Genomic DNA, 14,398 nt, shown 5'->3' with positions numbered 1-14,398 from the left:
CTAACAAATAAATAAATTAAAAAAAAAAAAAAAAACTTAGAGTTCAGAGGATTTCTCATTTGTGAGACCCTTGCATAAGGACATGGAAATATACCTTTGCATTTATAGTGATGAAAGCTTGTTTCTATGCAGAAGATCCTTTGCATTGAAAAAGACGAAGTCTGATTTCTGTGGTTATTTTCCCAGTAAATTTGCCATATAAAACAGACAACTTTTACCTGGATGCAGACCTAAGAATTTTAGGTTATTACTTCTGGAGATGCTGTGTGTCTTGCTATCTGCTAGGAACCATTGTAGGTACTACAGAAGCAGAGTGGTTAGACCAATTTTGAAAATTGGAAGATTTTCATATTCAAGGCAAGGGTCTTAGTGTGTGGTGATTAAGAACTTGGGCTTTGGAGTCAAATAGATCTCATTTCAAAGTCGAAATTTACAACATATTCATAGTGTGACTTCAGGTAAATCATTTAGTCTTTAAAATCCATTTCCTGACCATTTCTAGTTTTAGAATGAAACAAGATAATATATGTAGAGCACTGAGCAGTACCTGTCATACTTGATAAATGGGAACTACACAATAATTATTATCACTATGGGTACCAATAATACAATTACGTGCCACCTGGGTATATCTTCTCATTCCCCACTGCCATCGACGCTATGTACTATTTATTCCGCAGAACGGTGGGGAGCTGCCTGAGACCAGCGCCTCCCTGATGTTTTGCCTTCCTTTACCCGTTTAACTCTGCTTCATCCCCACAGGTGAATGACAAAAACACCAGAGTGGTCACTTAATAGGAATGCTGTGAGGTTCAGTATAGCTTTGAAGTTTTGGGTCAGAAGCATCTCTGAAACACATTAGTAATTTGGTTTAAAAATAAAAAGCTAAATGCCAAAAAATGGGCCTAGTCTGAAGTTACTGTAGGCATTTTCAAAGACTTTGGTAATGTTTGAGACGTTATCTGTGATCTGGGTCTGCATAAGCTTCTTTCTCTTTAACGTACAGCCCCTGGGACGTAATGTGCCTCTCTCTGCAGTTATGTAAGCAGTTCTCGTGGGTCAGTTCCATTTCTCATCTGAAAGGAAAACTGCACCTGGGCAAGCTTTTCCCGGTAACAGAAGCCAAAGGCAATGTTTGGACCTACCATTAAATTAAAGCCTGTTGGAAGTTCTGGAAACAAAAACCCCATTTGTTCCAGAAGCAGCATTATTTAAACAGTGCACGGCACACAGTAGGGCCTCAAGTTGTATGTGCTGAATGAATGAATGAGTGAATGAATGAAAGAGGTGGTGATGTCCCTATTTATGTTTTGACTCTAGAAGCACCAGAAACTGTTCAGCCAGGTGCCACAGCCCAGCCTGCCAGCTCACATTCTTTGCCACACATTAAGCAGCAGCTGCGGAATGAAGATTGCTACCACGGCAAGCTGAGCAGGAAGGCAGCAGAGAGCCTGTTGGTAAAGGATGGGGACTTCCTGGTTCGAGAGAGTGCAACATCTCCTGGCCAGTATGTGCTAAGTGGACTACAGGGAGGCCAGGCAAAGCATCTTCTCCTGGTGGATCCCGAAGGCAAGGTATCATTAACTTATTATTATGGTTTTCACAGGCTGTTGTAATTAAGGTTATTCTGAATGATGGGTCCAAACCCTGATATTGTCACATGTTAAAGCTAAGGGTTTTCTTTCTCATGAACCTGCTAGCTGGAGCAGGAAGTGCTAACTAAGGGGGCTGGTGGAGGTGTTTGAGAGGGAGCCACCCCGGAGGATCAAGTAGAGGGCAGCTCTTTCTGCCCTTCCCACTTCAATTTAGAGAACTAAGTGAATACCTACGACACAGAAGTGTAAGGATTCACAGCTGACCATTGTTCAGTATCACATACATTGTCCGTGCTACCAGAGTGCTTATAGCTTATGATTTCATAAAACAGATGCTTAAATAATTATAACACAAGTATGAATGACATAAGAATGGTTCAGCCAAAGCATTATAGTGTTTCTCGTGATAGAGGAGTGCTCTGGTTGAGGGAAACTAAAGGCTTCTTGCAGGGTCTGGCATGTAAAATGAACCTTGAAAGCCAGCAGCATTTTAAAAGGGGGTATATTTGGAGCATAGAGAAGGAAGCATAAGAACGCACAGAGCGGAAGAATGACATTAAGCCAATTAAAAAATGTATGGCTAGGCCGAGGATGGGACAGAAATGATCATGGGCAAAAAACAGTTAACAAAATGGTAATAGTCTTTCCCTATTAATAATTAGTTTACATGTAAATGGATTAGGCTTCTCAGTCAAAAAATATAGAATAGCAGATATAAAGCAAGATCCGACTATATGCTGTCTAGAAGAGACTCACTTTAGATTTAAGGACACGCATAGTCTGAAAGTGAAAGGATGGGTAAAGATATTCCATGCAAATGATAACCAAAAGAGAGCAGGGGTGGGTGGCCATACTTGTATCAGACAAAATAGACTTCAAGTCAAAAACTGTTAAAAGAGACAAAGAAGGACATTATATAATGGTAGAAGGATCAATTCACCAGGAAGATATAACAATTATAAATGTACATGCCCCCAATATCAGAGTACCTATATATATGACACAAACATTGACAGAACTTGAGGTAGAAATAGTAACACAATATTAGTGGGAGATTTCAATGCTCCACTTTCAATAATGGATAGAACATCCAGTCAGAAGGATTTGAACAACAGTGTAGACCAAATGGACCTATCAGACAAATACAGAACATTCCACCCAATAGCCTCAGAATACACATTCTTCTCAAGCATACTCAGAACATTCACATGTTAGATCACAAATACTAGGATGGATCTCACATCAGGTCACAAAACAAGTCTTAGGAGATGTAAGAAGAGTGAAATCATACCAAGTATCTTTTCTTACCACAATGGAATGAAACTAGATATTAATGGCAGAGAGAAAATTTACAAATAAGTGGAGTTAAACAATACACTCTTGAAGAACAAATGCCAAAGCAGAAATCAAGGGGAAATTAGAAAATATCTGGAAACAAATGGAAATGAAAACACAACATACCAGAACTACGGGATGCGACCAAAGCAATATGAAGGAAGTTGATGGTGATAAATGTCTACACCGGAAAAAAAAAAAAAAAAGATCTCAAATAAACAATCTAACTTTGCATCTCAAGGAACTATAAAAGAACAAACTAAACTCAAAATTAGCAGAAGAAAGGAAATATTTCAGATTACAGTGAAATAAATGAAAGAGAATAGAAACATAATAGGAAAAAATCCACAAAACTACAAGTTGGTGTTTTGAAAGGATACATGAAACTGATCTTTAGCTAGATGGCTTAGAAAGCAAGAGGGAAGACTCAAACAAATAAAATCAGAAAGGAAAGAAGAGACATTACAACTGATGACAAATTAAATGATTAAATGATTATATTAAACAATTACAAGAGATTATTAAGAACAATTATATGACAACAAATTGGATAACCCAGAAGAAATGGATAAATTCCTAAAAACATACAACCTACCAAGAGTGAACCATAAAGAAATAGAAAACCTGAACAGGGGCGCCTGGGTGCTCAGTGGGTTAAAGCCTCTGCCTTCGGCTCAGGTCATGATCCCAGGGTCCTGGGATCAAGCCCCGCATCGGGCTCTCTGCTCAGCAGGGAGCCTGCTTCCTCCTCTCTCTCTCTCTCTGCCTGCCTCTCTGCCTACTTGTGATCTCTGTCAAATAAATAAATAAATAAATTCTTAAAAAAAAAAACAAACTGCAAAACCTTTAAAAAAAAACCTGAACAAATTGCTAGTAAGGAGATTGAATCACTAGTCAAAAACTCCCCCCCAACACACAAAAAAAGTCCAGGACCAGATAGTTCCACTCATAAATTATTTCGGACATTTAAAGAATTAATGTCAATGCTTCTTAAACTTTTTCCCAAAAAATGAAGAGGAGGGGCGCCTGGGTGGCTTAGTTGGTTAAGTGTCTGCCTTTGGCTCAGGTCATGATCTTGGGGTTCTGAGATCTACCTCCCCCCACTGTAGGGCTCCCTGCTCAGCGGTGAGTCTGCTTCTCCTTCTCCCTCTGCGTTTCCATCTCCCTCTGCCCCTCCCCTGACTTGTGCTCTCTTGCATGTTCTCTCTCTCTCTTTCAAATAAATAAAATATTTTAAGAAAACGAAGAGGAAAAAATACTTAAAAACTCATTTTATGAGGCCTGCATTACCCATACACCAAAACTAGATAAAGACACTACAAGAAAGGAAAACAGAGGCCAGTATGTCTGATGAACATACATATAAAAATCCTTAACAAAATACGAGCAAACCACATCCAACAGTTCACTAAAGGATCATATACCATGACCAAGTGGGATTTATCCCTGGATTGCCAGGAAGGTTCATCAAAGAAAGCAATTGATGTGGCCCACCACATTAACAAAATGATGGATAAAAATCATATGGTCATCTCAATAGATTAATAAAAAGCATCTGACAAAAATAAACACCCTTTCATGATTAAAGATTATTTACTTATTTATTTATTTGACAGACAGAGATCACAAGTAGGCAGAGAGGCAGGCAGAGAGAGGGGGGGGAAGCAGGCTCCCTGCTGAGCAGAGAGCCCAATGTGGGGCTCAATCCCAGGACCCCAGGATTATGACCTGAGTCAAAGGCAGAGGCTTTAACCCACTGAGCCACCCAGGCGCCCCAACACCCTTTCATGATTTAAAAAAAAAAAAAAAAAACACTCACTGAACTAGGCGTAGAAGGAAATTACCTCCTCATGACAAAGGCCATATGTATAAAGTCTACAGCTAATACCATACTCACAGTGAAAAACAAAATTTTTCCTTTCACCACTTTTGCTCAACATAGTGCTGGAAGTACTATCCAAGGAAATTAGGCAAGAAAAAGGAATAAAAGGCATCCAAATTGGAAAGGAAGAAGTAAAATTATCTCTTCACAGATGATATAATCTTATATGTAGGCAATCCTAAAGATTCCACAAAAAACCTGTTATGACTAATAAATAATTTCAGCAACATTGCAGGATAGAAAGTGAACATACAAAAATCAGTTGCATTTGTATATAATAATAATGAACAATCTGAGAAGGAAATTCAGAAAACAATCTCATTTACATTACCATCAAAAAGAATAAAATACCTAAGTATAAATGTAACCAAGGCGACAAAAGATTTATATGCTGAAAACCACAAAACATTGCTGACTGAGAGAAAGTAAAGAAGACACAAATGGAAAGACATCCTATGTTCATGGATTAGAGGATTTGCTATTGTTAATACCTCCATATTATCCAAAGTAATCTACAAATTGAATGCAATCTCCATAAAAATTTTAATAGCATTTTATAGAAATAGAAATACACTCTTAGTATTCATTTGGAACCACAATAGCCAAAACAATCTTCAGAAAGAAAAATAAAGCTGGAGACATCACACTTAACTGATTTCAAAGCTAGAGTAATCAAACTAGTATGGTACTGGCATGAAGACAGACATATTGACCAATGGAACAGAACAGAGAGCCCAGAGATAAACTGATGCATTTATGGCCAAATGGTCTTTGCAAATGTTGCCAAGAATACACAACAGGGAAAGAATACTCTTTTTAGCAAATAGTTTTGGGAGAATGATATCCACATGCAAAGAATAAAATTAGACCCCCTATATTACAGCACACCCCAAAATTAATTCAAAATAGATTAAAGACTTATATGTAAGATCTGACACCATAAAACTAGGAGAAAAGATAAAAGAAAAATTTCATAATATTGCTCTTGACAATGATTTCTTGGATATAACACCAAAAATGCAAGCAAATGCAAAAACAGACAAGTGAGACTATATAAAACTAGAAAATTTCTGCACAGCAAAGAAAACAGTTAACAGAGTGAAAGAATCAGAATGGGAGATAATATTTGCAAACTGCATGTCTGGTAAGGGGTTAATTTTCAAAGTCTATAAGAAATTTCTACAACTTAATAACAAAAAAACCCAAATAATCTGATTTAAAAATGGGCAGATAACTTGAACAGTCTACATATGGCCAGCAGGTATTTTAAAAGATGCTCAACAACTATAATCATCAGGGAATTGGAATCAAGTTCACAGTAAGATATCACCTCAGCCCTGTTAGGATGACCATTATAAAAAACAAACAGAAAAGAACAAGTTTTGGTGAGGGTGTGCAGAATATGTAACCCTTGGGCCCTGTTAGTGGGAATGTATAATGGTGTAGCTGCTGTGGAAAGCAGTATGGAGTGTCCTCAAAAAATTAAAAATAGAATTCCCATATGGTCCATATTTATTGGACAGGTTTTTATCCCAAAAGAATTGAAATCAGGATCTTAAATAGACATTTGCACTCCCATCTTATTCACAGTAGCCAGGTGGTAGGAACAAGCTTAATGTCCCTTGATGGATTAATGGATTAACAAAATGTGGTGTGTGTATGTATACGTACACAAGTATACAACAGATACTGTTCTGCCATAAGAAGACAAAAGTCTATCATATGCTTCAACATGAATGAACCTGGAGAATATCCTGCTAATTAAAATTAAAATAATTAAAATAAGCCAGTCACAGGATGACAAGTACTGCATGATTCCAATTATATGGGATATCAAAAGTAGTTAAACTCATAGAAAGTAGAATGATAGTTGCCAGGGCCGCGTGGGGAGGAAGAAAGAGGTGGTGGTGGTTGTTTAATGACTATTGGTTTCAGCCTTGTAAGATGAAAAAGTTACAGTAATCTGTTGTATGGCATTATGCTTAGAGTTAACTACACTGTGGTACACTTAAAAACTTGTTCAGGGGGTAGATCTCATGTTATGGTTTTGTTATCTCTCCTCTCTCTCTCTCTCTCTCTCTCTCTCATACACACACACACACACACACACACGTCCCTTGTGACTGGGACAACAGCTGCCACTATTTGCAGCGTGTAAAGCTGGGCAAATGGTGGAATGCGCATGGAGTGCAGGGGGCCGTGATGAACTGGGAAGAGCATGTCCTATGTAAGAGGGACAGTCACACGCAGCTGCGGTCACTTGCTGCCATTTGGAGTAAGGGTCCAGGGTAGCCGGATGTGATTTTCCCAAAGAAGCCACAAAATGAAATTTGTATAGGTGATCTCCCCATTTTTAATTCAAAATACTTAAGAACTCTCTATTGGGCACCTTCTACCTTACCCCCACAGCAAACTGTAAAACATCTCCTGGTATGTTTGGCTGGAGAGTGGGTAGTTTATAATCCCTGCACTGGAAGATTAACTTGACATTTGTATTTGGGATTGCTTAGAGAAGAAAGTAATGGGGGGATTCCAGGTAAAAACTAGTGAAAGCCTGAATCAGAATGGAGGCAGGAGAAATACAGAGAGGAAGGCAGAGTGAGCTGGAATTTACAACACAGACTGGCAGGACTGATCCACTGATTTGACATGGGTTGGGGTTGAGATGAAGGAGATCAAAATGTTTTCAAGGCTTGGAGCCATTTGAGAGTAAGTGGGAAACCTTGTGCTCTTTTCCTCTTAATCCTTGAGTGTGTATTTCCCAAGAGTAGGGATGTTCTCTTACACAGACATAGTACGTGATCAAGATCAAGAAATTTTAACATTGAAACATTATCCTTATCTAATTCATGGTTGTATTCAAATTAGGTCAATTATTCCCCCCAAAATTGTGTTTTCTTTAATATGCTAAAAACCAATATCTAAACAGAACTAAAAAAAATCCCTTGTAGAGAGGTAGCAGAATCACGGAGCAAGGTATTCTCTGGCTGCATGACGTCCTGCTCCTGGGCAGTTCCCAGCCACCCTCCACAAAGGAGTGCATTGTGGCCAGTGGAGTCATGATGGAGAGTAAGCAAGAGAGAAGGCTCGAGAGAAAGCAAGCATAGGGAAACCGAGTTGCTTTGGCAACGGGCAAGAAGTTCCATATAACAAATATTTATGAATGAGCTACCATGAAGCCTGCAGGAAGGAGACACGAATGCCTATTAGGAAGGTCTGACGAGGCTTCTTGAAGGAGACAGGATTTGTGTTGAGCCTCCAAGAAGAGGCAGGACTTCTCCAGAAAGGCCACTTCATACAGACACAAGATATTTTGGCAACAGTCTGCTTTCTGGGTTATAATTATAATTATATAATTATAATCCCAGGATTCATGCTTCTGTATACTGTTAAATATTTATAGCAATGGTGTGATAAAATACATGAAACAGTAACATGGCAAAAAGAGTTGTTGCAAATTTGGATTGGGTGACAGTTTTTATCATTTTTCTGAGAGGGAAAATTGCTTAAAAAAAAAAAAGGTAATGGGGAATGAGACAAGTGTTTCCTAAGGGATATAGAGTTGAAAAGTACCTTCCTTTCTTTTTTTTTTTTTCTTTTCTTTTCTTTTTTGTTTGTTTGTTTGTTTGTTTTGTTAGTCAGCCAAATATCTCCTTCAGGGATGTGTCTTTTTTTTTTTTTCTTTTCCTGATTGTTTACAATGGGAGAACTATTATCATTTAACCTCAATACTTGTACTTCCTTTTCAAGGTAAGGACCAAGGATCATGTGTTTGATAATGTCGGCCATCTTATCAGATACCATATGGATAACAGTTTGCCAATCATTTCTTCTGGAAGCGAAGTAAGCCTTAAACAACCAGTGAAAAAAGAAAATAATCCATGACTTTTGCATTCCAACAAATGACCATTTGGAAGTACCGTCCTACTGATATTTCAAGAAAGTGGTGTTAGGACACAAAGATAATCCAAACTTGGTTTATAGACAAACTAGAGCACAAACTGTGAAGTACATTTTTCCAAGACCATCGTGGACTCTGTCCTTTTTAAGACAAAGAACTAACAAAGATCGATCTTCAGAAATTGAAAATCAGAAAAGGGGAAGAGGATTGGTCCATTTGAAAAGAAATTATACATATGCACGGATGTCACTTTTTAAGGCCATATTGCATTGATAGCAAGCTAAAAGCACAATTAAAATTTCCCATGCTAAAGACTCCTTGGATGAACTGCTGGGGCAGTGGTATGTGCCTTTCAACTTGATAATTTGGGGACATTTTCATATTGGGGAGATTAGTTCTAAGTGTCTTCATATTCTCTAACTATAGAACTATTTGCCAAAAAAAGTTTTTCCTTGTTACAAGAATAAGAAGTAATTTGCTTGATAGTTACTGACTTTATTACATTTTCTGTTTAGTAGCACTTTCACTGCAATGTTACAATAAATTTGTCATTGAATTTGGACTCTGTCTATGCCAGTAAAATCTAATCAAAAGCCACTGAAAGCATTGGTCTGTTTCACTGGCCTGTCCCATTTACTACATAAAGGGTTGGAGCCTAAATTCTTTGGCCTAGTATTTCTCAATCTTTGCTATTCGGATTGTTTGTATACAGCATAGCATAAGCTGAAGAGAGGCCAAATCTATCAATCATTTCTATTTCATTGTATTTCTCCCTCTTTCCTTCCCCTCCCCCTCCCCCTACACACAAAGGAAGCTCATGAACGCATGGATTTAAAACATGGCAGACAAACCCATGTTCTTCATATTCAACATTCAAATTGGTTTCATTCTTATTTAAAATATTGATTTTATTTGAAAGTATCAGGAAATATCCTCTTGATTGGCTGTGACTGACTCATAGTCTCTCACCTGTATCCTGAGCATCTTTTCTAGATATGATCAGACAAAATGCAGAAGGGAGAAAACATATTAAACGAAACATCTGGAAAGGTTTGTCACATGTAGTTACACTGGGAAACTGATGGTGTCATTAAGTGTTGTGTAGAGAAAAGTGCAAGCCAGGTCTCTCGATATGACCTTGAGCCAGCTGCTGAACCCACCTGGACTCCAGTTTCCTTATCTGTGAAATAAGGGACTTGGGCTAGGTGAATTCAGAGGTGTGTCTCAGCCCTAAGATAAGATGAGTCTATAAAAAGCAAGTTTTCTATTTATTAGGGGTGCATTGATAATCAGTTTGTATAAGGAAGGTGAAAATGAGCTTTTTCCTTTAGTCTGTACCTGTATTCACAGAATGAAGGGCACAACTGAAACCAACATTCAGGTAGCAGAGACCCCAAGCCTTTCCATCACAAACACAGACACATTGGCACACTCTCAGTAGTGACGGTAGAAGTGGATTCGGTTGTTTGGAGTAGCAGGAAATGGCTTCAGTCTTTTCCTTGCCTTTGCGTAGAGTGGTTTGGCCGTTGCTTTAGGATGCTTTTTATCCTGAGTAATCTGGACAGTTGCCTTAACCCCACTTCATTTTGGCTATGTAGATACAACTTAATCTTTGTAATTGTGATATATTTGCTAAGTTTTAAGTAAAAGACAAGAAACTTTTGGGGGTTAGAAATCATCGGACATCAAGGACACTGAACTGTAATATTTCCTCTGCAATGGTTTATGATTTTCTCCTACTTCTGGTGCCACTGATTGCTTAGTAGGTTTGTTTCCTTTTACACAATGAGGAAATAATGGCTCTTTCATCAGTTTTATATATACCTTGGTTCTTGATGATCTGTCCCCACAAAAAGGGGTCAGCATGAGTATAGATCGTAGAAACTTGTGGGTGATCTAGTCACCTGGCAGAGACAGAGCAGAGTTGTGGTCTCAAGTCTGGTTGAGCAGAGTGTTAATAGGATTGCAGGAAAAAGTTCTTGATAGAAACAGATGCAGAGAGTATAAATTATACAAGCAGTACATGAATGCTGGCATAGGATGAACCGGTACATGGATAATCAGTATTTGACTGTAATGTTATAGTAGTTAGGTAAGCAAATATTGCACTTACAAGTACCACAGACACAGTTAAAACAAAATGAAACAATAGAAGAAATGTTTGATTGCATGCTATTTTAATGACACATGCTTATCTTCATCTGTTTTAAAGTGGAAATCCATTTGCCTCTAAATACCTGTAAATGACTTTTCAAAAAAAAATAAATGATCATTGCTTTGTGACAATTGATTGTATATGTCTGATGTTGGGGTTTGGAAAATTTATTATTTGCAGGATGTATCAGGGTCCTGACAAGAAACAGATGGCTCACTTCAGTTGGGTAATGCGAGGAGGGTTTAATAAAGGGACTCTTTACAAAGGTGTGGGCAGAGTATGAGGAAACCACAAAGGAGGACGCAGTGCCCTGGGACCAGTGAACAGGTAAGGGGAGATCACGGTAACGTAATCCAGAGAGAGAGAGAGCTCTGTGGGAGGACTGCCTTCTAGGAGCTGTGGGCTCCAGTGGAGGTACTCCCCCCCAGCCCCGGTGACTCCACAAGGAGGAGGCTATGGACATTATTAATGGAAGAAGGACAGCCTTTTCAACAAATGGCAGTGGAGCAGTTGGACATCTGTAGGCAAGAGAACAAACCTCACCCTTTACATAGACATTAACTCAAATGGGTTATGGATTTAAACATAAAATGTAAAACTATGAAACTTTTAGGAAAGAAAAACACAGGAGAAAATCTTTAGGTTATAGAGTAAGGCAAAACAATTTTTAGAGTTGACATGATCCATTAAAGGAAAAACTAGTACATTGCATTTCATCGAAATAATAAATTTTTGCTCTGCAAAAGACTCCATAAAGAGGATGAAGGGCAAGCTATAGACTGGGAAAAAATATTTGAAAACCACATATCTGAGAGAGGGCTAGAATCTAGAATAAATAAAAAACTCAAAACTCAACAGTAAAAAAATCTAATTAGAAAGTAGGCAAAAACCACAAACAGACAATGCACTGAAGATACACAGATGGCAAACAAACACGTGAAAATATGTTCACAATAGTTAGCCAGTTAGGAAATGCAGATTACAATCACAATTAGATATTACTATACACATACCTGAATGGGTAAAATGAAAAATACTGACAATACTAAATGCTGGCCTGATGAAGAGAAAGAAAGTGGACCACACACGCATTCCTGGTGAGAATGTAAAATAGTACAGCCCCTCTGGAAAGCAGTTTGAGGGTTTATTTAAGAAACTAAACATGCAGCTAACATTCAACCCAGTAATTACACCGCTGGGCTTGGATCACAGGGAAGTGAAAACCTACGTATACACAGGAAAGTTTATAGTAGCTTTGTTTGTAATGACCTAAAATAAAGCTGGCAATACCCCACATGTTCCTTTAATGGGTGAATGGTTAAACGGACTGTGGTACACACATACCACGGAACACTACTCAGCAATCAAAAGGAATGGCAAACTGATATATACAACGTGACTAAATCTGCAGAGAATTATGCGGGGCAAAAAGCTAATCCCAAAAGGTACATACTATAGGACTATATTTATATAATATTCTTGTAATGACAAAATTATAGAAATGGAGAATAGATTAGGTGTTAAGGAGGAAGGAGAGTGGGTACAGTTACAAAAGGGCAATGTGGGGAATCCTTATGCGATGCAATAGTTTTGAATTTTGATTGTATCAATGTGGATATTGTGGTTGTGATACTGTACTATAGTTTTGAAAAAGATGTTATTATTTGTGGAGGAGCTCTCCCTGTATTATTTCTTACAACTAACTGCTTGTGAATCTACAATTTTTCCAAAACAAAAGGTTCAATTTAAAAAATGTTTTGGGGGTAAGAGAGAGATATGTCAAGAGATTTTAGGAAGATCACTACTTTAACTGTTGACATTTTCACCAGTGGGATCATCTTGGTCATCCTAGGTCCCATCATACTAGGACTAGGAGGAATCATCTGGATGAACTACATGAAGCCACCTTCACCAGGGGCCTCAAATGTAATGTTTGATATTATCTCCAGAGATACGCTGACAACATCAAAGGATGGCAAACACGGCGTACAAGACATGGCCAGCTCTGCCCAGACCCTTTCAGATCACTTGAATCTTTTCTGCTTGCCCCCTGCTGGCTTCCGTGTGTTTTGCTCCTAACTACCGGCAGAGTGGCTCTTCTTTCTGAAGACAGCTTCGGGTAAGGGGTGCTGCTTTGAGTCACCAAGAGCCAGAGGTGCCTGTGAGTTTCCTTCTCCCCTGCCCTGCCACCATCACTGGTGCAAGAATGCGCTGCCCCGTCCTGATTAAACTCCAGAGCTCCCCGTAGGGTCACATTGGCCAGCACATCTCCAGAAAGCACACACCTGCTTGGCTTTTCTCCTTTCCTGACCTGTTTCCTCACTCCCTAACAGCTTTCTCTGGGAAAGCCTTCCTTACTAAATCCTGTGTACTCAAATTTTCATGCCAGGGGTCACTTCTGGGAAACTGACCTAAGGCAGAAGAACACCAAATAATTTTAAACATGTGCACCATTATGGGACTATCCTATCAAAGTGTTCAAATACCTGAACATTTAAAATAAATCCTGTAATTGTCATGGGAATGGTATCATTATTTTGTATTTTATTAATATGCATTGAATATGTTAACATTTAAAATATGCACCAATTTAATGATCTTGTTTCAGGAAATAGAAGTAGTGTGGCAAAAAAAAAAAAAAAAAAAAAAGAAGAAGTAGTGTGGCATCTGAGAGGGTCTGCATTTCACACCCAGGTATGATTCTGGCAGCTTTGGATCTTTATCAAATGATCATTGTCACTACTTCTGACAACTTTTACAGGTTTTCTGGTTAAAAACTTTGGTGTGATTGAAAATCCTGAACATTAAATCCTGGCAATTGGCTCTCATACTTTTGGTCAAAGACCATAGAAGAGGCAAAGACCTATTGCCCCATGTACATTTCACCCCCAATCCTCCTTTCTTTTTCTCTTTTTTCTTTTTTTTCGTAGTGAAAAAATAACTCAGTGACAACAAAGAACTGAAGAGGAACCATAGGGGTTGCTTATTTATTTATTTTTAAGGGAGAAATATCATTTACATGATTTTATATCCCAAAATACTGCCTGACAGATTTTTCAAAAAATGAATTATTTGATGACTTACCTTGATAATATGTTTTCAGTTGTTTAAATAGAACAAATTAATCTATTAATTTCAATAAATTTCCAATTTCAATAAATGTCCAATAAATTTCAATAAAGTATAAGCAAACTTCAGAAGAATTATATATTGATAATTTTAGTAATAGATGACTAATGATAAAAATTGAACTAGAACTTGGATGTTATTTTAAAGTCAAATTATAGGAAAAGTACAAATTCATTTATCAAAGTAATTAACACTACACACAGCTGAGTTAACCCAGCAGCTTACAACAAACCTAATTGATGTTGATGAAGCCAAGCAAAGAGAGTTCATAATTCAGAAACAGGAATAACATCTCTTTAAAAAAACAGTTTCTTGGGAATGACACTATTTATACCCTTCTCCCCAAAGTGGGCATTTAAGTTATCTTCAGATGTGCATGAACAGTTTTTATAATATTTCAC

At 38.0% G+C, this 14,398-nt stretch overlaps 1 protein-coding gene across 1 annotated transcript in view; it reads left to right on the top strand.

Annotated features, from left to right (window-relative positions):
* The window catches only part of SHC4 (SHC adaptor protein 4), a 133,823-nt gene extending 122,826 nt beyond the window's left edge, over positions 1-10,997 (top strand). The window contains exons 11-12 of the mRNA XM_080808098.1: positions 1,321-1,574; positions 8,563-10,997. Coding sequence (XP_080664224.1) covers positions 1,321-1,574; positions 8,563-8,697 — 389 coding nt within the window. The 3' untranslated portion in view covers positions 8,698-10,997. The remainder of the gene's footprint in view (positions 1-1,320; positions 1,575-8,562) is intronic.
* The last annotated feature ends 3,401 nt before the right edge of the window (positions 10,998-14,398 follow it).

Source organism: Martes martes, assembly GCF_963455335.1.
Source record: "Martes martes genome assembly, chromosome: 7".
NCBI classification, from domain to species: Eukaryota; Metazoa; Chordata; class Mammalia; order Carnivora; family Mustelidae; genus Martes; species Martes martes.
Note: the sequence above shows the minus strand (reverse complement) of the source record. Positions and strands in the feature narration are given on the sequence as shown.